This window comes from Tamandua tetradactyla, chromosome 8 (assembly GCF_023851605.1).
Source record: "Tamandua tetradactyla isolate mTamTet1 chromosome 8, mTamTet1.pri, whole genome shotgun sequence".
Taxonomy (NCBI): domain Eukaryota; kingdom Metazoa; phylum Chordata; class Mammalia; order Pilosa; family Myrmecophagidae; genus Tamandua; species Tamandua tetradactyla.
In genome coordinates, this window is record NC_135334.1 from 34,996,782 (window position 1) to 35,020,321 (window position 23,540).

Below are 23,540 nucleotides of genomic sequence, written 5' to 3' on the forward strand. Positions count from 1 at the left end.
AGGGCTCTCTATAGATCTCACTTTTATACAGAGATCTGAGGATTGAGGAGGAGGCAGGTACTTCAGTAGCAGGGAGTAGGACATTTTGTGTGGCATTCCTGAAGCAGGAAATAGCTGGATGTTTTTGAAGAACTAAAACATATCTCATATGGCTGGAACCTCATAGGCTTCCATTCCAACTGCATGGAAATAACATACAATTACTTTGCCATAGAAAGAACAGGTGTGATCATGCATGGTCTTGGGCTTGGAGATTACAGTAAGGAATTTAGATTTTATTCTAAAAAAACTATAGCCACTGAAGAGTCTTAAGGAAGTGCTATAAACTAAGTTTTGGTTTCAAAAATGTAGATCAATCAGGAGACTGTTGTGGTGATTCAGGGTGATGATGGTAAATTGAAATTGGGTAGTAACAGTTAATATGGAAAAAATAGGGATATTTCAGATATATATTTAGAGGTTGGAATGACAGGATTCCTGATGGGTTGGGTGTGGAGGGTGGAGAGAGGAAAGAAGGGATCAAAGATTGAGAAATTGAATAGATGGTAAGCGATGGAGAAAGAGTTAAAGATGTTGTAAGTGAATAGATGAAAGGATACACCATTGTATCCTAGACCGGAGAGGATATGGATACAATAAGATAAGGATAAAGGATAAAAAATAATTAGAAGAAAAGGAGGGGCTGAGGTCCTAAAACCTCAAAGAAATGGAAGAATATGTGGGGAAAATAAAGAAGTAAGGGAACTAGAAAGAGAGAAGATTGTCTTTAGACAGTGATATCTTCACATTTTAGATTTCTGAAGTGGTACAGCTCTGTGGGGGAACTCTAAATATGGTCATGCTAGTGGATGGCTGAGGGAAAGATTAACTGGAGATCCTTGGAATTCAGCTGGTACAGAAGTTTTGAAGGTAAAGTTTAAGCTCGTTTTTCAGTTAGACAGAGATCTGCTTCTATGAGGTGAGCAGTCCAACACATATGTCAGCGTTCACCTAGTCCATTATATTTCTAACCATTTACCGTGAAACCTGACAGTAATGATATAATATAATTGAAAAAACCCTGCCATTTTAGCAAGCCATATAATCTGGATCTAACATTTGAATGCTAGTTATCTCGGCCCTTCTTGCTCTAGTGTCTTTGCTATATATAATAATGATTGATACACTTATATGCAGTCACATGAAGCTGTGTAATGATATGACTAGTGTCTGGCACACACAATCATCTAAGAGAGATTGGCAGACCTAGCCAAGGATCCTTTAGCCATCCATATGTTTGCACATGCAAGATAATAGTAGACACAGTGATAGAGAGAGGAATTCTCTGAGTCAGGCGCCAGGGTTCTAAATTATTGAAAGAGAATGGTTAGAAAGTTGATGGTGTGATAGTGAGGGAAGAAGCTTTTGTAATGTGTATCATCATGTTAGGGAGATTTTATGCACATTACCAAGTTCAGACATCAATTACCAAAATTAAACAGTTCATTTTTTTAGCCTTAAACATATGAATTATCAGTTTTAGCAAAGCATCATGAGAAAGACTGTCAGAAATACTCAGCAATTAGAGAAACATTGGTTGGCAGATCCAGAATGACTATGGAGTCAGAGAAGTCTCAAGAATTCTCAAAGGGCCCTGAGAGCATGGCCATACTTTTTAACTCTTCAGGGTTAGTGAGCTGAGTCATTTGCAAGAAATTCATAGAACTAGACTGGTATATATTTGTTACATGTGGCAGCAGTAACAGCACTAAGTACAGTGACAATTCTTCCGAAATAAGACAAGGGAAACAAGGAAGATGAAAGATAAAATACGGTACAGAAGTAGCACTGTAACTTCTTTGACCTTTGGTTATACCACAGATTGTGGGAAATCAGGCAGGAGAAAACACCAGAGGGTGACAGTCCTGGCTGGAGTTTTGGGAGTGATATGTGGGCTGTTAGTGTGGGGGCTGTGGTAGCTGTTGGCAGGCCAGGAATTTGGTCCCAGGCAGAGACCTGAAACAGAGACAACTAATGGAGCTGTTCCTTGGCAGTGGCAAGGGGCAGAAAGGGCCTTAGAGCTGGGCCTGGAGAGAGAAGAAGATGACTGTAGTAGCTCATGCTTACTGTATAGGTGTACAGGTGACTGCAAAGCTGGAACTAGGAAAGAAGTAGAAACTACACGTCCCCAGGGTGTATCTGGTTAGTCTTTGCTTGTGCTCTCTGATATTTGTGGAAAGAAGCAGAAGTAACTAAAACTACAGTGGAGCTAGCTGTTTTTGAAAAAAAAAATTGAAAGAGAAATCATGTTTCTGAATCTGCAGCCTGTCTAGATAATGATACAGAAACAGCATCCCTGAGAGTGACTTTCCTGGCTTAGAGAGGTTAGTGTTGAACAAATGTTTACAGCAAAATGAGGATTTTCTGAGGCTGATATTCAGTGAAATGGATTACTTGCTTGTTATTTGCAATTTAGTTTAAAAAGATTCCCTTTTTTTGGAAGGGCAAGAGGCAGTCTGTGGGAAGGCTGCCAGTCCTGGAGATGCCCCGAACCCCTCGAATGTTTGTTAACAACACTATCAGAGCTCTGATGGCATGGTGAGGAAATTTGGAAAGAAGGTCAAGAGTGATAAGAAGAATCTTAGAGAGGAAAAGCAAAGGAATATAGGAATGAGACTATATGGGAGGACAAATGATTAGAGCCTTCTTTTTTGAGCAGTTGTCTAAGATGCCAGGGATAAGAGGCATTAGAAGTACAGGCAGGGACAGTTTGTCTGTTTTCCCCATTTTTTTGTTTGTTTGCCTTACTCTTTTGTTGGGTCCTTGAATAGAAATTCTGTGTTTTATGCTTATCTATGTTCACAATACCTAGCACACAGAGTCTGGCACAAAATATTACTCAGCAAATGTTCATTGAATGAAGGAATGAATTAATGTGTACATGCTGGTTTTTATTATTTTTCTCTATAAAACCAGAAATATGCTTTGTATTTTCTGTATAAAGCCATTCTCTTTAAGTTTTCAGACAATAATCATAGTGAAAGGAATTATCATGCCAAAGAAAAAAGAAAAAAAATTTCATACTTGATATGGATCCCTCTTTTAATAAGGAATTGCTTTACACAAAAAAATAAAAATAAAATAATCATGAAATTCAGGTTTAATAAAAAGAACACTGTCATTAACTCCCAAGAAAGCATTTTCTATTTTTGCCCTGTTAAAAAATATAAGTAAATTGAACGTATGTTGAAGAGACAGTATAAAGGACCTTTATTCCACATTATATAAATTCTTCCTTCTTAACTAGTGATAGAAATGAAATATTTCCTATTTGTGTACATATTCACTGAAGTATGAATGCAATAGTAACTTGTTCCAAATTGTCAATTTACCTAACAAGAATATGTCTATTTTGTATTTCCCAAACTGGGAACCAATAACTTTGAAGAAGATTGTTTTTCTTTGTAAAAAGAATGTGTAACTTTGTTTTTAAATTTTGAGTCATGTCACAACCTAGTATCAACCCCTCTTGTTGTTGAGTGACAATCCAGTTTTGCCAGCGCTCATGTTTACTTAATTTCTAAGTGTATGAAGAATATTATAACCTATTTTATAAGCTGATGCTATTTATTAGTGATTTATATTCGTCTTTTCAGTCTGCCTGGATTGCACAACAATTATGTCATTTTTGCATAATAAGAATTAGATATTGTTTTGCTAATGGAAAACTACTAAGCAAAATCAAGCAGCAAAAAGCAAAGGTGTTCATTTTTTGAAATAGGACACCAAATAGAACAGGGAACAACTGAGGAAGAAATTCTGCTTAAATAATTGGGAATCAAGGGCACTGAAAATCTATGACCTCATCAAGCTGGAGACGATTAATTTTATTAAGGTTCATTGCATAACCTTCTGAAAAAGAAAGCACCATGTAAACTATGGGAAATGAAGGAGCAACGAGGACTGCTTATAGAGAACAAATTGAGCATTTCTCTTTGGTGACTTTAGTGCTATTTTAGTTTCCAAAATTCTTTAGTTATACTGTTTTAAAAAACATTGTTGAAGTAATTAATTATGATATATAGATAGGGCATTTGGATTTATACTCTAATCAAATAATTTTAACGATATAAGGCATTTGGCAAAATTGCAGATGGGGACTACCATATAGGAAATTTTGGAGAAGGCTCAATTTCATATTCATTATTCATTTATTTTTTCATACTTATAGGGATCATTTTCAGTTGTCCTGTCTCTAAACAAAGATTTCATTCATTACAATGTTTGTTAATCTATTAATCAAATGCTATCTCTAAAGATGCTGTTCCTCATATTATGCTCAGTTGGTAAAGTAATCCAATCAAGGCTTCAGTATCATTCCATTCTGGTGATTTCAGATACTGCATCTTCACTCCTGCTGTCTTGTCTTTGCTCTAGGATTGTATTTGTAGCTGACCTCCTGATATCTCCCTTTGAATCTCCTACAGTCATCTCAACAAATCTTAATATTCTTACAGTCATCTCTCTCTCTCCATTCTCCTCCCTGCCTCTAATACTTCCTGAATCTAGATGACCGCGCTTTCATACGGCATACTTGCTTTGGTCCAAAGACTAGAAATTCCTGAATGCCAAACGTTTCAGTTTGTATCTATGAACACTCTTATTTCCAGATGTTGAAACCAAGGTATCAAGCTCAAAATCTTTCTTTGAAAGACAAGGGAAATGTGTTAGATTGAATGTAAGAGCACAATGTATTTCGTGTGAATCAAGACACAATGATTGCTTTCCTCCAGTCTAGTTTGCAATCCTTTTCACTGGATCCATCAGGTTACTGTTTTAGGATACCAAACGAAGTGTTGTGTGGGCCAATTTGTTAAGTGAAAGACATACCAGTGACTAACTCAGGAGGGGCATGTAGCAGGTCTTTGGGGTGGGGTCGGGTGTGGGCTCTATTTTTAAAAATTAGTTTCTGTAATGGGTAACTTTTCCTCTTACTGCTTTATTAAAAAACTACTGCACTTTGAAAACTGGCCAGTTGAGACAAATAGTTAGCCAAGATAGGTATTGTACTTTATTGACTGGGATTATATTCTTGGATGATATCACAGGTAGGTGATATATAGGAGATGTGCCCCAGATTTGCATGATATGGAAATGGTTGTCTCTTTCTCTGTGGATTTGTGTGTGTGTAGGGGAGGAAATCATAAAGAAGCCATTTACCTTAGTTTTAATGGTGTACAACTTGTTTCCTGGACAATTTAAGGCAGCCTACCCTGCTGGTATGTTCCTGGGAATAATGGATGTCAAAATCAATGGATATTTTTTCTTGATCCATATGATGCTCTCTTTATCTCATTCCTCAGGTCAAAAACTTAGAATGGCATTTTCTATTGCCTGCCAAAGAGAGTAAGGCCTTCCACAATCTGTTCTTCATCTTCTTATGATATTTATTATTATTCTTTGGTATGCATTTTACATTTTGGTTAGGATGATACATTCAGTATTCCCAAACACTGTGGTTCTCTCTCTCCTTTATGCCCCATTCATTCTTTTCCATCTATTTGAATTTTACCCATTCTTCAAAGGCCAACTCAAGTCCCATTTCCTTCATTAAGGAAATATCTTAAGTTCATTTTTCTTTTCCCTTTGAAATATTATATTACTTATTTTCCATTTACCATCTCTCTTGGTACTATGGCCATTTAACATTTGCTACTATTTAAACTACCATTATGCTTATTAGAGTGCAAGTTCCTTAAAGGGAGGATACCATGGCTTGTCTTTATGATGTCCACTGTGCTTAGTTTAATATTAAACATTCAGGAGGGACATTCAACTATGTATTGAGATGAATGGATATGGATGCATTAACTTAGCCATGATGTTAAGTATGTGTAACTGGATTAATGCAAGCTTATTCTTACAACCTGAGAAACCAGCTCAAATGATATTCCCTAAAAATAATGACACAGGCATGCTTTACTTCTCTCCAGGGGATAGTCTTTCTTAGAGACAGCCTTCTACAAAGGAACTATGAAATAGGTTTTTTCCGTGCTAAGAGTTCTAACTGTGATTAACTATGTGACATTGGACCATGGACAGATCCCTCAATCTTTGGATACCTTAGTTTCTCTGTAAACAAAATGCAATAAAGTACCTTTTTTTCTCCTGCCTGACAGTAGAAGTTATAGGGAATGAGCCTACACTTGCCTTTCCTCTTCTTGCCACATGATGAACAGTTACCAAGGTTTTATGATTAGTTTTTAAAAGAAAGATGTATCATAAATCTTTTTAAAAATAGTATTTTGTGAGATACCATTCTACTAAATTATTAACATAAACGAACTTTGGTAAAAAGATATGTGTAACAATTCTAAAAAGCAAATATTGTATGTCTTTCTAAATTACTTTGCTACTTATTATGTATTCAAAGCTTAGTTGATAGCTAACTATTGAGGAGACCGTTTATTCAATTTTTAATTATAGAATACAAAGTACATGTAAATCACAAATATATCGGCAATATTCTGACTCTAAGTTTATTATAGCAGTAAATGACATAAATATGCACAATTTTCATTTTATATTAGTAGGCTGTTATTGTCTGTTTTCTCAGTTAAAATCTGAAATCAAGATAAAAGACAAGCTTTTCTGAGAACTTTGGAAGGGTTGAGCAACCATAGTTGAAGTTCCCACGGGAAAACTGATGTGGAGCAGGAAATGATGGTGGCAATGTCCAATCTGATCCCAAGGTTTGAGAAGTTATGCAGTGCCTAACTTAATTCAGTAGCTTAATTAATGACTTGTCATTATTTAAGAATGAAATAAAAAATTATTTCTCTTTCAATGTATATGTAATATGTTTCAAATGGCCACTAAGTTGTTGGCATAAAAATACTTACTAAACTGTTTGGACCCAACTACCTTACAAATTGAATCGTTAGGTATTTCTTTTGGCCCAGAGGGCTGTTAAAAATTACTTAGACAACACAGATGCAATGAACCAGTAAAATACAGACATTTTATTCTCTGAGATAGAAGAAGCACAAAGACCTGATTGGAGATTGAGCAGAGATAGATACACTTCTCATCGGCATACCATGATGGGAAACTCAAAGTTACCCTGGTCTTAGTGGAGAAGATTGAAATGAGTTTACTTTGGAATGATTGCCTACAAAATTACGTGCTGCTAGTCTGGACACGGGTTCCTCTGTTTAGGTAGCCCTAATAGGATCCCGCGTGAATTAAAGAGAGGAATTAATGTTTATTTTACTCAGTAGAAGGAGAACTGTCAGTGATAAGTTACAAATATATTTTATTTTAAAAGTTTCATTTCTTCTGGGGGAGAAATGCTTTAGGATTAATGTAACATTAACATGGTGTTTTAGGCTTGAGATAATCTACTCATTGCTGAGATCAGTCATTTAAATACCTGCCTTGAAATGTTTTCCAGAAATGATTACAACATGAGTATCAATTATCATTTGTTTCTTAATTTTTAAAACAGAAAACTGTTCCTATTAATTATCTTAAGGGATCAAAGTACATTTCCATTTAATCATTCTTAGTAAAAATTTGCCAGTGTTCCCTTATTTTTATGTCTAGTGACAAAAGCACATTTCATTGTTAATTTTAATACTTCTAATAATTTAAGATTTTATATTAAAATTAGATTTAAAAAATAGATTGGTCATTTCCAAATATGATTAAGTAACAGGGTTGCATATTTACTTAGCTTGAACATATTTAAGTAAATGCCTATTAACATTAACAAAGTCATATCGAGATACTTGCTTATTGATAATTCATACTTATTGTTATCTGTCAAGCTTAATAAGTTGCAGAAATGAAGATATGATCCCTTTCTATAATATGCAGACAGAAGAATTAGTTTATGAAAAGACAGGGAGATGGTGAGTGTCTAACCCAATGCACTTGAGCTGAAATTTTTCTTTTTTATGCATTGAATTCTGCGGACTATATTCATGTCAGCTTTGTACCAGGAGAAAATCTTAGGTAATTAAAGAAGAGATTTGCAGAGGAATTGCATTCTAGAAGTGATACTATAGAGAGGAAAAAGGGAGGCTAACCTTATGATGATTGAGGGGAATTTTTTCTAGGTACAGATATTTCTGGAAAGAAAATGCATAGCTCAACAAATAGGAAAATTATAGAGTATTGGACTTGATGATACCCTAGAGATTATACCCAAGGGTATCATTTCATAGGTGAGAGGACTGAGTCCCCAGAGAGGTTGAGCAATTGAGCAACTTGCTTTTTGTCACATGCTAGTTATGAGCAGAGCAGCTACTAGAATGTAGAGCTTCTGTATCGGTCAGTAATTTCCCACAACATTGTGTTTCAGGGAATAAATCCAGCAGACTAAATGTGTATGTAATATTTACTTTTAATGGAATAAACCAATCACATAGTGATTTTCATTCAGCATATTTGTCATTTTTCTTTGTGTTTTTAGGAAATTTGAGGGAATTATAAGTGGCAGGAAGGATATCTGTTTCAGTGGAATTAGCATGGGGATTGGAGTCAGGATTGAAAACCTGACTCTAATATTAACAGCTTCATGACTTTGGGGAAGATATTTAATATCTCTTGCCAGAATCTGTAAAATTGGGTATAATATGTCCTATTGTGGCATTGTAAAGAGTAAATGAAACAACAAATAAGCAGAGCTTAGTACACAGTAGCTTCCCAACAAATGTTAATTCACCTTAAATGAATTTGGCAGGTAAGTGGGTTTGCATATGGGTACAAGGTGGAAATATGCATAAAGAAAAATGATTAAAGGCTATAGTGGACTGCAATCTGGCACTTATGGCTGTATCTGAGGTGCTTTTTGCAGGGTGTAGTTGAGTGCAAAACCACTTAATGATGCTCAAGAGAGTGGTGCCTTCCTGAGGCATAAAACAATACTGATTACATTCCTCTCTTTCTCGCTTTCTTGGATCTGGTGGCATCAAGTGAAATTAGCCAGTCACAAAAATACAAATATTGTATAATCTCACTCATATAAAATACCTAAACTATACAAATTTATAGAAACAGATAGATTATAGGATACTAGGGACCAGGATTTAAGGGGAAGGGAATATTATTGCTTAATGGGTACAGAATTTCTGTTTGAAGTGATGAAAATTGGGGAAATGATGGTGATGATAGCACAATATCATGAATATAATTAATACCACTGAATTATACACTTGGGAGTGGTTAAAATGCAAATTTTTGAGTTGTGTCTATATTGCTACAATAAAAATAATTGTAAAAAAAGGAGGCAGCCATCCTACTTAGAAGTATTTTTTCGGTACAAATTCTACTAAGTGTGGTTTTTGTTTTTGTTTCTTTTCTTCCTCCTCCTCCTCCTCATCATCATCTGCTTGTCTATATCTACCCCTACCCCTGCCCTTATCCCTCTCTCCTTCTCCCCACCTCCTCCTTTTTCTTCTTCTCCTCCTTCTGACCAGCAAGTACCCTATTCCTTGAAGATGGTTTTATGATGATATATAACCATAGGAAGATGTATTTCATTGACTTCCATGCATCTCTTTATTTATGGACAAAATATATGGCTATTTTCACTTTGATATTATTCTTAATATTCAGTCTTACCATGTTTCATATTCTTGCATAATTTTGTAGTTCTAGTCTTTTTTTTGGTAACCATCTTTTACCAAGAAAGTACATTTGCCCTCTTTTAAAAGACAGGGGTATTAAAGTGGGAGGTGGAAGCAGCTCTCATTCAGGGAACATGCACACAGGATTAAACCTGCAGGTGAGGAACACGTGTGTGTGTTTATGTGTGTGATTTTCTAGGTTAGGAATCCAGAAAAACTTGCTCTAGTTAAGAATATTTCTTCAGAGAGTTTATTATGACGTTACCTTTAAATCCCTGTGATTTGCCAGGTTTCATAAAGACTGACTATAGGGGGCAATTTCTTTAGTCTTCTTATATCACGGAAGATCTCTGCTCCAGGGGGCACTTATGCAGATATTGCAGGGTTTTTTTTTTCTGGAGACTTGGATGAAAAGAAATTAGGAAAGAGTTTGGTACTCTGAAATGAAAAGACTTTGGGAATGAAGACTGATTGCAGTTTTTATTTGAATTTGACAGAGGTAATTTTTCTTTACTTCTCTGTGAAGAAGGAAGACAAAATTAAATGACACAATGTAAGTGAAAAAAGCTTATTGAATAGAAATGCTTTATATGAAGGTGAGGTATGTATGACAGTTGTTTTATGTTTAAAGGAATAATAGTCACCAATTTGACTAATATAGTATATCTGCTTTCTAAGGAGTCTTTCCCAATATTGATCAATCTGAACTGAGTCCTCAACTGCCCTCACTGACATCACGAACCAAGTACATTCCTGAATTTTTCTTCCCAATACCAGACTGGGTTTTAAGGACTTCATTGTATGACACAATATACCCAGCAGGGCTTGGATTTGTGGGCCTGGGTTTTCATTTCCTAAAATCTGGGCACAGGTTATTCATTTTTAGTGGACTACTCTTTGACTAAGGTGCTTGGATTTCTTTTGCCAACTCTAAGGCTCTTTTATAAAAAATAGAGGATATGCTATTCTTCCTTTAAAAATGTTAATTCAAGTATAGAATATAGTGCTCCTCATATTGAGAACTTTCAAACTTGATTCCCAAAAAGAAATACAAAGGAACCCCTTGAAAGAAATGTGGACGATGTACTATCTAGAGCTAGGCCTCCATATGTTTCTAGTTTAAAAATCGGTGGGAAAATCATGATCAAAGCAGAGTAATTCATACAGAAAGCTTTAAGATTATTTTATCTGTTTAGCGTCTGTGAAAAGTCTTTGGTTCAAATGGTTCACACAAAGAAAAAAATGTCCCATAGGTTCAGAGTTCTTTCTGGCAATAAACTTTCAGTGTAAACAGGAAGACTCTTGGACCTCCTAGAACTTTTAGAAGCAAATAACACTCATTGCCTTGCACTCTAATTTTAACTTTGAAACATAAGTTGGAACGGTTAGTTCCAGTTCTAAGTTCAATGAAAAGGTTATTTACCGTTACCATAATAAAATTTTTTTGGTGCAATAATATTTTATTGAAAGAATACAAAGGGCATATGCTAATTAATATTCTAATAAAAGCTCTAAAATTCTATGATTCTGGAGAACTTGACAATTAAATCATTACTAAATAAGAGAAGTAGGAACTACAACCTATTATGTCATGATTGATACTGCACAGCAAGAATATTAAACAATTTCCCCCAGGTTGGAATTATGTAATTCTCAAAGTACTCTTCCATTGTAATTCAGAAACAAAGGCCAGTGAAACTTTTCAGCAGAATTGAAAACTATTCCTTATGACAAAGGTGTAGTTTGTGTCTAAAATCCAGTGAAAACAAATGACTGTGGAATTAATTGAAGTCACAGGAAATCTACAGGAGATACGCAACACAATACAAATTTACTATTATTATTATTAGTAGTAGTACTTTCAATGAGGCACCTCCTATACCAAATTTTTTCTGCTAAGAGGAAAAACTAGCTATGCGGTTAGACACTTAGTAGGCTGAGAAAGGGGAGCATATAAATGAAAGTATACCTTTTCATACCATTTACATCTATTTAAGCTGGGAATAAGGCACTTCTCTGAATCAGTTTGGATTTTTCTAAAGTATAAAAGGGCACCTTAGATAAAAATTACATTTGTTTGGGTCTTCATTAACAATGCTAAGATTTTAGAGTTGAAAGCGAAATGGGATGGAGATGCAGCAAAAGTATTTCTTTTTATTTTCTTGTTTCTGTCTTTCGTTTTTAACTTTACAAATTCAATCCATAAACCCACCTGTTTTCAGCTGGAAAGACCAGTCCTTTAGAAAGTGCATTGGTTTTTGTGTCGCCGGGGAACTAAAGACAGAGTGCTGAACTTTTCTTTCCGGGCGCGGGGGATATTGAGGGGGACCCTCTTCTGCTTTGTAGCAGGGGGAAGTGAAGCCTCGGACCACTCTTTTAGTATACTCTTATTTGTCCCTTCTTCCCATCTCTTACCCTAAGGTTAGAGAAATGCGACTCTTTTCTGGGGCTAAAGCCAGAGCAGAGGGGCTGGGCGCTGAGATCGCAAGGGTGCCAGCTTTGGAATGAAGCAATTTCGCCACAAACTCGGAGCAAGAGATGTGCTCACTGTGGCGTTTCTGCTCTTGGGCTTTGAAAAGCCTTTCTTCCCACTCTCCTTAGTTTTCTGAGCAGCATTTCCAGACAAGTGCAAACATCGTACATTTGGCGCAAACGGTCCAGCAGACGAGAGATTAGGAATCACTCCCTCGTTTACCGCCGGCCGGATCCTAGCTAGCGAAGTCTGTAGCTTAACTGCCGGACTTCCCCCACCCGCGACGCGGCCAAAAGCCGCTGCAGGTGGCAAGAGGAGCTGTCCAGCACTAATGCGGAGCCCATCAGCCGCGGGCAGAAGCCCGGCGCCCCGAGCTTCCTTCCCCGCCAAGGCTCAACAACAGGGCTGTCGCCCGAGCAGTCGCTGTCCTCACACACTGCCACCCATCTCTGGGTTCGCTGCGCGGCTACGTGGCCTCGCCCGCAGGGGAACAAGGGGGAGGGAATCGTTCCCGCAAGCTGTTCCAGCCCGAGGAGCGCCAACATGTTGCCCCTGCTCTTCCTTTCCTCTGTAAGCTTCTCCTCCTGGGTCGGCGCTAGGCCTTTCGCCTGCGCCGCGTAACTTCCTAATTAAACTCGGAGGAAGGCGGGGAAAGGGCGAACAAGGACCCTAACCCTCCACTTAGCGTCCTCAGGCTTGCCAGGAGGTGGCTCCAGGGGGAATTCCCTTGCCTCTGGGCCCTGCGCCCCTCTCCTCTCCTGAGTCCCGGGCCCGTTTGCTCCCTGGACGCCTCTTCCGGGGCTGTGGAGTAGGACGTTGGGGTTGGGGCCCCTCCATGCGGTCAGAGCCGCTGGGCGCTCCTTAGTGGAGCAGAGGGCGGCGGGAGCGGGGAGAGCGCGCAGAGGACTGCAACGAAGTGTCCTCGTTGCTCCTGAAACGTGGCGATAGGAGAGGCAGAGACTCCCAATGAGTATGCTGGCGACACGTGATACCGGCGGAGGGAGAGCTTGGGGGTGGGGGGAATAAAGGGAGAAGGCGGAAGGCGGGCGAGCAAGCGGAGAGGCAGGAGGAGAGGGGCGGGAGGAGAGAGGGTAAAGGCGTGAGATAGGAGCGCAAGCAGCAGAAACCTCAGGCTGTGGACCACACCGGCCGCAACCCTCGCCGCCCGGCCGCCCGGGCGCACACTCCGAGCCTCCCCGCGACCCGAGCGCGGCGCACAGCGCATGGCGATCCGCCGAGGCGGGCGCTGAGGCGGCGCCGTACGAGCTGCAGCAGAGGCGGCAGCGGCCCCCAGCCCAGACCGGCGCCGCCGCCGAGCCCGGGCCCCAGGGTGCGGCGGCGTCCCAAGTTCCCGCGATGAGCAGTCGGCTCGAGGGGCTTCACGGCCCAGGGGACTCCCGCCCCGGCGAGCGCGACCGCAGCGCCCAGTGGCCCCGACGCGCTTAACGCCGCGGCTCGCCGGTCCCGCCGCCGCCCGCGTCCCCGCCGCCACCGCCTCGGCCGCCGCAGAACCGCCGGCAGCATGTCTCGAAGGAAGATTTCGTCCGAGTCCTTCAGCTCGCTGGGCTCCGACTACCTGGAGACCAGCCCCGAGGAGGAAGGGGAGTGCCCCCTGTCCAGGCTCTGCTGGAACGGCAGCCGGAGCCCGCCCGGGCCGCCCGAGCCCAGCGCGGCCGCAGCCGTCGCCCCGCTCCCAGCCGCCGCCTCCGCCGCCGCCGCTGCCGCCGCCACGGCCGGGGCCAGGAGGGCACAGCGCCGGAGGCGGGTCAACCTGGACTCGCTGGGCGAGAGCATCAGCCGCCTGACGGCCCCCTCGGTGAGCGGGGGGCGGCAGGAGGGGCCGCGCTTCGGGAGAGAGGAAGGGGCTCGGGAAAGTTGGCGCGCGGCGAGCCAGGGCGTAAGCGCAGAGCCCGACCGCTGGGGGGCGGCCTGGCCTCGCCCCGCCGGGCCTGGGGTCTCCGACCCTGGGCGAGAGCCGAGTCCCAGGGCGCTGGTGGAAGGGGTGTTAGAGCACCGGAAAGGAGTGAAGCCTCCGTTCTTCCCTTCCCGGGTCTGCGGATTCAGGGGTGCCTGACTGCCCTCCCCCAGCCTTGCGCCCTACTTCATCATTGTCACCCTTGACGGCCCCGGTGCTCCTTCGCACCCACCTGTTTTCTTTCCCTCAAACTTTCCCAGTCACTTTGTCCCGCAGTTCCCATTTCCAGGTCTTTCATCTCTGTTTTCCAGCATCCCAAAGGAGCCCCAGCACTTCCAGGATACGCTTCCTCTCTTTTTTTCCCACACTCTGTTGGTCTTAGCTGGACCTTCTCTGACACTGAATTCCACAGGCTATCGGCATACTATGTTGCATCGCTTTTCTCAAATCTTTTGGAACTGCCTGGCGGACACTTTCATGAATTATCTTCTGTTGAAGGACCCTCTGAACTGTTTTGCACACCACCCCCCACCTCAGAGTTTTGTTTTATTGTTGTTGTTTTTAATAACTCACTGGGCATTTACTGATTTAACCCCCAGTCTTCATTTCTGGTTAAACTGGTGTTTGGTTTTCTAAACCTCGCGGGGACTTCTTGCACCCTACCTCATCCTTCACTCCCCCTTCCCTGGGTTTTCCAGTGCTTTCCCCCTCAATTCTTTATGCCTTCCTTATATTAGGCCCGTCATATATAGTTTTTGATTGAATAAGTGCTTTCCTACGTGTCTTCAAACTCGTGCTCATTTGGGGATATCTGTTTTAGCAGTCCCAAGTGTACACCAGACTCCTTGGTTCTAGGCACTCCTTCCAGAGCCCGCTGGCGTGGTTCCTGCCGAGACATGTCAGCCACCCTTGACTTTCACCGTCTGCAGGAATGCCAGACCTCTGTTCCAGGCTTTCCCTAAGTGAGCTCAGTGTTAGGCATCCATTCTATTGCAGACAGAATGTGAAGGAGGTGGAAATGTTGCCAACCTGCACCTTTCATTTTCTCTGTTCATTGTCAAACCTCTGTCTGCCTCTTATCCTCACCCTGACCTTGGATGCAAGGACTATAATTCCTGACAGCACTTTTACCTGCCCACACTGGGGCTCTTTCTTCCTCCACGTTTCTAAAACGTATCTGAACATCGATCTTGATTTAGCTACTCTCTGTCTCCCCTTTGAAAGTACGCTAGCGTTTTTGGGGGAGGGATCTGAGGAGGAGTGGGACCCTGAGACTGGATCCTGGTACCAGACAATCCCAACAATGTCCTTGTGGTCCTGGCGTTCAGGAAGAATGCTCTTCGTGAGCGGTGTCATGTTCCTCTTCTTGTGCATTTTTTCCTTTTAATTTAACCTTTCCCCCACTTCTTTTATTGATAACCTAGGAAACAAACCTCAAAATAATTTAGGGCGGGCCACGGTAGCTCAGTAGGCAGAGTTCTTGCCTGCCACGCCAGAGACCCGGTTTCGATTCCCGGTGCCTGTCCATGTAAAAAAAAGAAGATGATTTGGCTACTATTTGCTATTCTTCACTGCAAATATTTCCCAGGCAACTAGTCTTAGGAACTCTTTGCTGTTGCAAAATTGTTGAACACAAGGAGTCAGTACCTAAGGCAGCATTTGCGTATTATGCTATTTCAGTACAACAGATTCATTTTTGACACAGTGATTTTACTAAAGATATTGATTAGTCTTTTTTTTCTAATCCTGAAGTTTCTTTGGTCCTAAGAACCAAAATTTACAAATGTAATGGTGCCTCTGATCATGACAATTTGGCCTAAGACTATTTTCAACAATTTATATGAAGAGTAGAAAAAAATAAACTGAACTAGTGTATTTATTGCAAGATTTAGAGTGAGGAAATAGTCTCTGATTGATACCTTTCTAAATAAAATTTGAATGAATTTGGCTTTTTGTTGGATAAAAACAGTTTTCAGGATGAGGAATTTGAAAATAATTGCAACGATTGTATATATATACACCACACATGCATATGCACACACACACACACACATACAGAACAGTTATATATACTTTCCATGCTGTAATTCTTTTTTTTTTTCTTTTGAAAAGGGTGTGTTAGATGAAGTGCTAGGAACATACGGGTAAATACAGTGTACACATTTTCAGTATCAGAATCCATGTCTAAATAAATTCTCATTGGCTAACCATGCCATCAATAGATTTAGTGATGCAAAGAAAATAGATTAGTTTCAAAGCAATGACTTTTTCTAAATGGTACCCATCCTATTTTCTTTGTTTTCACAATCTAGAACACTGCCTCAAAAAGTTCCATTAGATTAATTCTCTACTGTCAGAGTTCTAAACCTCTTTAAATGAGACAATAGAGATGAATTATGTCCTGTTTATTCTCTCTCAGTAGAGCCAGACAATTTTTTTTAACCTTTGAGAATTGCCATGACAAGGACGTTCTTAGATGGGAACTTCTAGTTCTGAGTGTGTGAGCTTTCTTGAACTCCTATACTATCTACTTCAGGAGAACCTGTGCTTGCCAGGGAAGCTTGAGTTTTATCAGTGGTCATATCATGGAATATTGTCTCAATCACTTGGGATTTATTTTTTATTCAGAACGGTTTCCAAGTAGGAAAATGGAAATGAATGTAGTAAATACTAGGATATGTCTAAGTAATTAAACTGTGATTTGGCTGAATGGATGTTCAGACTCAGTTTTTTAATATTTTTATAGTCATTTTTAGAGGCATTGATTTCATCTATAAAGATTGTAAAATTTGTACCATTTTAATAGTAGGAATAAACTGAATTGGTGAAATTGAAAAATGTACCAGCATTCAGGAGACCTGGTTCTAATTCTGTTTTGAACACTAAATTGTTGTGTATTTTTGGATGCATTACTTTAACTTGCTGCGATTCTTCACAGCTCTAAGGTGAGGATGTCAGGTGTTAAGACCTAGGGATCTACCCAGCTTTGAAGGTCTCTGAAAATATATAATGCATTGTCAGAGTTTCGATAAACTGTCATAACAACATATGAAAGAAGAACAAGGCATTTATTATAAGAGTTAAAACTTTCAAGGAAGGAAGATTACTTTTTCAAGCAGTAGCTTCTAAATCCTACTTAATCTACCCAATTACTTACAAATATTTGAGGATCTACTATGTAGCAAATATTGTGCAGAGCACTGGTGGTACAAAATGCCAAACAATACCCAGTCTGTGTATGGAAATTCTTAAATTATAGTCTTTATTTTAAGGAGACAGTCCTTAAAAAGAGACAAATGGAAAAACAAATAGAAACTCTGTCTTGGAGCTGTCTAGGGGAAGTTTATGTGTAATCCACTTTGGGAGTTTTGTCTTCTGTGAATTTATAGGGTGAATCCCTAATAATAATAATTATTATTATTATAATAAAGATAAAATCCTAAAGAGCTGAGTTGAAATATATAAAACACTTGTTACATTATTTCAAAATAATTTAAAGTTTGAGAACATGTGGAGAAACAGCTGGGGATTTTACATCTAGACTTAATTTAGTAACTCATCTATTGTGATTTTATTCTTCTCAGTGAAAGAAGTTAGAACCCTGCCACTCTGATATCAGTTTTGTGTCTGCTAACTCAAGTCTGTATTGAAGATATGCCAGGAAACCAGTTCGAAGGCCAGACTTCTGTAGGTTTTGTTTTAGAGACATACAGGTGCTTGTCGCAGGCTGCTTTGGAGACCCCAGAAGCTACTGAGAGCAGAAAAGTAGGAAGAAAAGTCAAAGAACTGTGAGGATTGGCAAATAAAGGGAAGAAAAACTATTGACTGAGGGATTTATACAAGAAACTGAAAGAAAATTGAGAAAAGGGAAATGAAGGGAAGGCTGGACTCAGGTGGCAAAAAGAGCAAAGAATGTTTCATTGTATTGTGAAAGGAAACAACATTATAGTTGATAATGTTCCTAGAATAAAAGTGAAAGGACATTAAAACACACATTAAGCTTTTCCTGTTATCAAGTAAAATTAACTCTTTGGCATGTGTAAGCCTTTACAAATTGTTAGAAAATGTGAGTGTTAAAAACATGAAAATAATGGAAAACATATTAGAATATATTTGTGAAGTAGGACATTTGATAATTTATATATTTTAATTGAAGCTTTTTGTAATTTGGGGCTCCATTTGGCTAACAAAGTTCTGAGCAACAGGTTGATTACAATTAGAAATTTGATATGATGTATTCTAGCAGTATTCCAGTAGTATTCCAGTAGCTCACTGCGTCCACATTTATTGAAATTCGATACTATAATCTGAAATGAGGCTCCACCTGCTCCCTGATTGAGAAACAACCTGGCAGAATTGCAAGAACAAGGTTTTGGAGTTTGACAAATTTGGGTTCTAATAACCTCCCACTGCCCCTGGCCAGCCACCTCTTGTCTTTTCTGAATCTTAGTTTCCTCTTTGGTGAAAAGGAAAGATAATTACCTTGTAGAATTGTTGTGAAAGAAGAGCAATATTCTTTGTAAAATCTATAAACTCAGTAAATGATAGTTTCAGGCTGACATCCATTAATTTCAACGAGATCTGAATGCCACCAAATGATCTAAAATTTTTCTTTCTTTTTTCTCAATTTATTTGCCATTTAATCTTACTGAATAGGGAAGCAGATGTCAGAAATAAGTAGCATTTATTTTGTGGGCATTATCCGGCCAATCCATTAAAATTAAAACTGGAGTCCCTTTTTGACTCGCTGTTTGTGACTTGTGTGTGTACAAATGCATGTGTAGTCACTGCAGATTCAAGCGTTTCCATCAAACTGCTGTGTGCTATGTGGCAATAGGAAAGTTACTTTTACAAATTCTCAAACAAAATGAGTACATAAATAATTGGTAAAATGTAGCTATTTCACAACAAGTTAATTTTGAATTAGAAAAAATTAGATAGATGAAAGAGAAATAGTTTATTTCATTTGCCTGAGAATTTCAAGCATTCCCCCATTCATTGCATTCAAGCTGAAAAATCTGTATTTGTGTTCAAAGGTGTAGGCTGTAAGAAATAACAATTACCCAGTGTTTTTAATTCCCAGCTGCTAAAACAAATACCGTCCAATGGGTTGACTTAACTACAGGAATTTATGAGGCAAGGTTTGCTTCCTCCTGGGATTAGTATCTTCTGGCTAGCTGATAGTCTTTGGGGTTCCTTGGCTTTTCTGTCTCACAGCAAAGCACATGGCTGCATCTTCTCTTCTCTACTGGGTTCTGTTGATTTTCAGCTTCTCCTCGCTCTTTGTGTCTTCTTTTTCTGAGTCTGTCTTCCTTTGCTTATAAGGACTTCAGCCTTATCAGTTTAACTGATAATCTTCAAAGGACCTGCTACGATTTGGTTCACACCCACAGTTCCCAGGAGTTGGGACCTGAACAAGCCTTTTGTGGGGACATGCAATCTCCAGGACCCCTAGGTAATGGTATTTATGTTTTGTGTGAGTGTTTAAGGCTCTGTTCTTATTTGGTCAGAGCTCTGTTGTTAGGTCCTGATTTAAAGATGAATTTTGACAATGGGAAATGACATCACTGATTATTAGTTTGCAAGTAGAGGTGATAAGTGATTATGTGTTCCTTTTTGGTGCAGAATTTATGGACCTTGAAGGACTGTGAGATGCATGGGAAGAGAACTTGAGTGCTGTTTTGTATTTTTCCACTCTATTGCATCATCATTCTTTCTGTTCGTGTTTCTTTTTTTGTCTTGTTGCCTCTGTTATACAGAGTTGAAGATAATATTTTTTAAAAATTACATATTTGATTAGATATGATTGCAGAATAAATGTGTTATCACTGGACATATATACATTATTCACCATGATTTAGCAAGAAGGTATAATTATCCCTTATATATTTTCTCACATGTCTAAGAAGAAAAAAATTAAGTGGCCTAAGAAGAGAATATTTTCAAGGATTCTCTGGTGGCTGGGTTTTCTCTACAGGCTCTTGTTTGACGCATCAGCCAGTTTTTCAGCTCAATAATCAAAATTCGTCTGTTTAAATTCTGACTCTAACCTCTATATTCTTAGGTTTACCTGGTATTTAGCTAGTGACTGGTATCCCCTGGATGATGAATAAAGTGTTCAGAATAATGAATGTTTTAAGTGTGTGATTATTTTAATATTGCATTTGATGCTTTTTCCTGTGGCACATTTGGTTCTAAAAGTATTTAAGTTTTTTTTTATCTATCCTGGAAGAGATCTACCAAGTGTTTACACGTTTGAACTTTTCTTATACCTGTCATTTAAAGCAAAACTTCAGAATGAAGTTAAAAAGAATTAAAGAGAGAAGATGAAACAGTATCCTTCTCTTGGGACTCTTTGAGGAGTCCATTTATATTTTAAGAAGTTAGGTAAATGTAATGACTCTCCTCCAGTCTGGGCTGCTTATATTTTCTGCACAATATGTGAGAGAAATGTTTGTCAGCAAGTGGGCTACTGTTGCCAAAAATGCATTGTGAGGAGATGGAATGACATCAGTTCGGACCTCAAATATTACTTCAGCACACGATCTGAAGATACAGAATTATACGCTATATGCTCGGTGCACCTCATAAAATTGAACATTCCAGGCACAAAGTGATTTAGGATTTAGGGGGGCTGGCAATACCTCTGAAGGCTGGAGAGTTGAAGGGGTTGTTGTGGAGTCATTCAAGAGGAATTGAGAAAGAGTGAACAATCTTATACATAGAAAAATGAGAAAGCACTTCTTGCACAGGCTTTAATCGAGGCTTATTAAACAGTTCTTCATTTAAACCAGTGGGTCTCAAACTTCGGTACCCATAAAAACCATCTGAAAAAAAAGTTTAGAATGCACATTTCTGTGCCTCATTCTCAGAGAGTCTGGTTTGATAGCTTTAGCGACTTTACATTTTAAAAACACTTCTAGGTGATTACTAGGCACTTTAGAGCTGTGCCTAAAGGTGATTGAGTGCCACACCTGGTGGATAACTGTGTAGGCTCAGGGAGACCTGCACACTGGTTTTTAGAAAGAATTATCTAGGAAGTGGCTCCCAAGTTGGGATGGGGCAAAGGTGGTAAATTGGTGCTATTATCACCACAGCCTATGGCTGTGTCCTTTGACATCAAAATAATCTTTTTGTTTGTGTGATAAAAGGTATTTGAGATTTCACCATTGGTAGCTTTAATTATTGCTGGCGTTTCTTTCCATTTTACCACAGGATGCTCTGGTAGCTTATGTTTATGTTCAGTAGGTCGCATGATATTGATATAAGTTTTGTAGTGTCTTTCTTCAAAAAAAAAAAAAACGAACAAATCAGCTGCTTCAAAATATTGAGCATAGTAGAGGAGAGGGGAGAAAAAGGGTTGTTCTGAGGGTCAATTTGACATTATCATCATCTTTTCTGTTTTTTTTCAGAGTGAGTCTGATCTGTTTCTCAGATGCTCTATTTACTGGTTCATTTTGGAGGAGTGACTTGTGCATATGCCAGATGGTGGTGGGGAGTGGTGAAGGGGGGAAAGAAATAGGATTTAAATGCCAGAATATTTGTTTTTCCTCACAAGGGAGCAGTTGGGTGGTTCAGATATCAGACGGATAAGACCATCCCTCAAACCGTACTAAAATACTGTGAAATATTAATAGTTGCTGCCCTCTTCATCTTTTTTTTTTTCCCCCTGGTATCTGGCAGACCCCATCTTAAGATCACTCGTGGGTCTGGCCCCCTTTTTTTTTTTTACATGGGCAGGAACCAGGAATCGAACCCGGGTCCTCTGGCATGGCAGGCAAGCATTCTTGCCTGCTGAGCCACCGGGGCTCACCCCTACTTTCTTCATCTTTAGCCACTAGTCTTTCATTCAGTGGCCAGCTTGAGTAGAAGTGTAGTTGAATTCTCCAAATAAATGGTAATTCAACTTTTGAAGCAGTTTGCAGTTGCCGAGAACTCTTGAACCCATTTATCACGAGAGGATGCTCTGTGTACAGATTTCTCGATGTTACTTTAATTGCAAGTCTTGGAAGTCCACTTGACTCCATTTCCATTTCCTGTACTATAGTTATGTGTGATTCTGCTGAAGCCGGTGGAGGAAATAAATACGTTCAAAAATGTTTCCATTCCATATTGCTTTATGCTCATGCTTCTTCATGCATGAGCCCTCCCACTCAATATTGAGAGAGGATAGTTTTCTGAGGTGTTTGGGGGCAATTCATTGGAGTGGAAGGTTAGGCTTTGAGAAATAATGAGAGTGAATGTCAAATGTGGGCAGACTGAATATTCAAAGACATTTCTAGCCTTTCTGCCTTGGACACAGATCTGATGTTAGGCTTATTTAGTATATGTTTAGGTCTTTTTCTTTTACTATTCAATTCACTCTCTTAAGATAGCTGATCAGCTTAAACCCCCCACCCCCCAATTAAACGAGAACCAAGTTATCTGATAACTAGTTAGTCTTTGAGAAACTCAGTTTTAACTGGCACCTTGATTAATATTCTGTACTATGTTTTCAAAGGTAGAACTAATTGTTGAATAAATAAAAAGATATCCAAATACAGCTTCAAGGAATTATTTGATGGTTTCTTGTTGTAACACAGCAAGGTTTCCTTGGCTCAGACTTGGCACATTGTTTCTTGAGTATAATCAAGTCTATGGAATAAAAGTAAGTAGTAGCTGCTAAAACATTTCATATTGTATGGGAGAGTCAGGTCTATGTTTTCTATCTGAAAAGATAATTTGTTCTGGTGAATCAAACATTCTAACTAAGTAAATATCACATATGTGTATCAATTTGCAAGCGAGTACTTGAAATTCAGTAAAATTTGCTTGTTAGGGATTGAATTATGTCCTCCACAAAAAGCATGTTCAGGTCCCAACCCCTGGCCCTGTGGGTGTGAGCCAATTTGTAAATAGGACCTTTGAAGATGTTATTAGTTAAGGTGAGCCCAAACTGAATGAAGGTAGGCCTTAATGCAACATGGCTGAAGTCCTTATAAGAAAAGAAGGTCAGGCATGGAATAGGAACCATGGGGAGCAGTCAGAAGCTGTCAGTCAACAAAACCTACACACCAGAAGAGAGGAGAAGATGCTGCCATGTGATGGAAAAGCCGGTGAATCCCAAGGATCACTGGCAGCCAGCCCCAGAACACCAGTCTTTGGGGGAGAAAACATCACCTTGCTGATGCCTTGATTTTGGACTTCTAGCTTCAAAACTGTTAACCAATAAATTCCTGTTGTGAAGCCAACCCATTTTATGGTATTTGTTTTAGCAGCCTGGAAACTTATAGTTGCTGGTACTGAAAAGTGATGTGCTGATATTTCAAGTACTGAAAAATGTGGAAAATCCTTGAATTTGGTAAACGGGTAGAGGTTGGAAGAGTTGTGAGGTGCTTGATAGCCAAAGCCTAAGATTGTTTTGAAAAGACTGTTGGTAGAAATATGGCATTAAAGATATCTCTGAAGAGGCTTTAGAAAGAAATGATGAATGTGTTATTGGAATTTGGAAGAAAGATTATTCATACTATAAAGTGGAATAGAACTTGGTGAAATTGTGTTC

The 23,540-nt window shown here is 39.4% G+C and overlaps 1 protein-coding gene and 1 pseudogene across 4 annotated transcripts in view; one reads left to right on the forward strand and one right to left on the reverse strand.

The window, feature by feature from the left end:
* LOC143643851 (protein mago nashi homolog pseudogene) overlaps nt 1–12,254 on the reverse strand; it is a 47,123-nt pseudogene extending 34,869 nt beyond the window's left edge.
* Nucleotides 12,255–13,584: 1,330 nt separating this feature from the next.
* GUCY1A2 (guanylate cyclase 1 soluble subunit alpha 2) overlaps nt 13,585–23,540 on the forward strand; it is a 316,485-nt gene continuing 306,529 nt past the window's right edge. For all 4 annotated transcript variants that reach the window (XM_077113085.1, XM_077113087.1, XM_077113086.1 and 1 more), the window contains exon 1: nt 13,585–13,900. In XM_077113085.1, the coding sequence (XP_076969200.1) occupies nt 13,607–13,900 (294 nt within the window). In that variant the 5' untranslated portion in view covers nt 13,585–13,606. The remainder of the gene's footprint in view (nt 13,901–23,540) is intronic.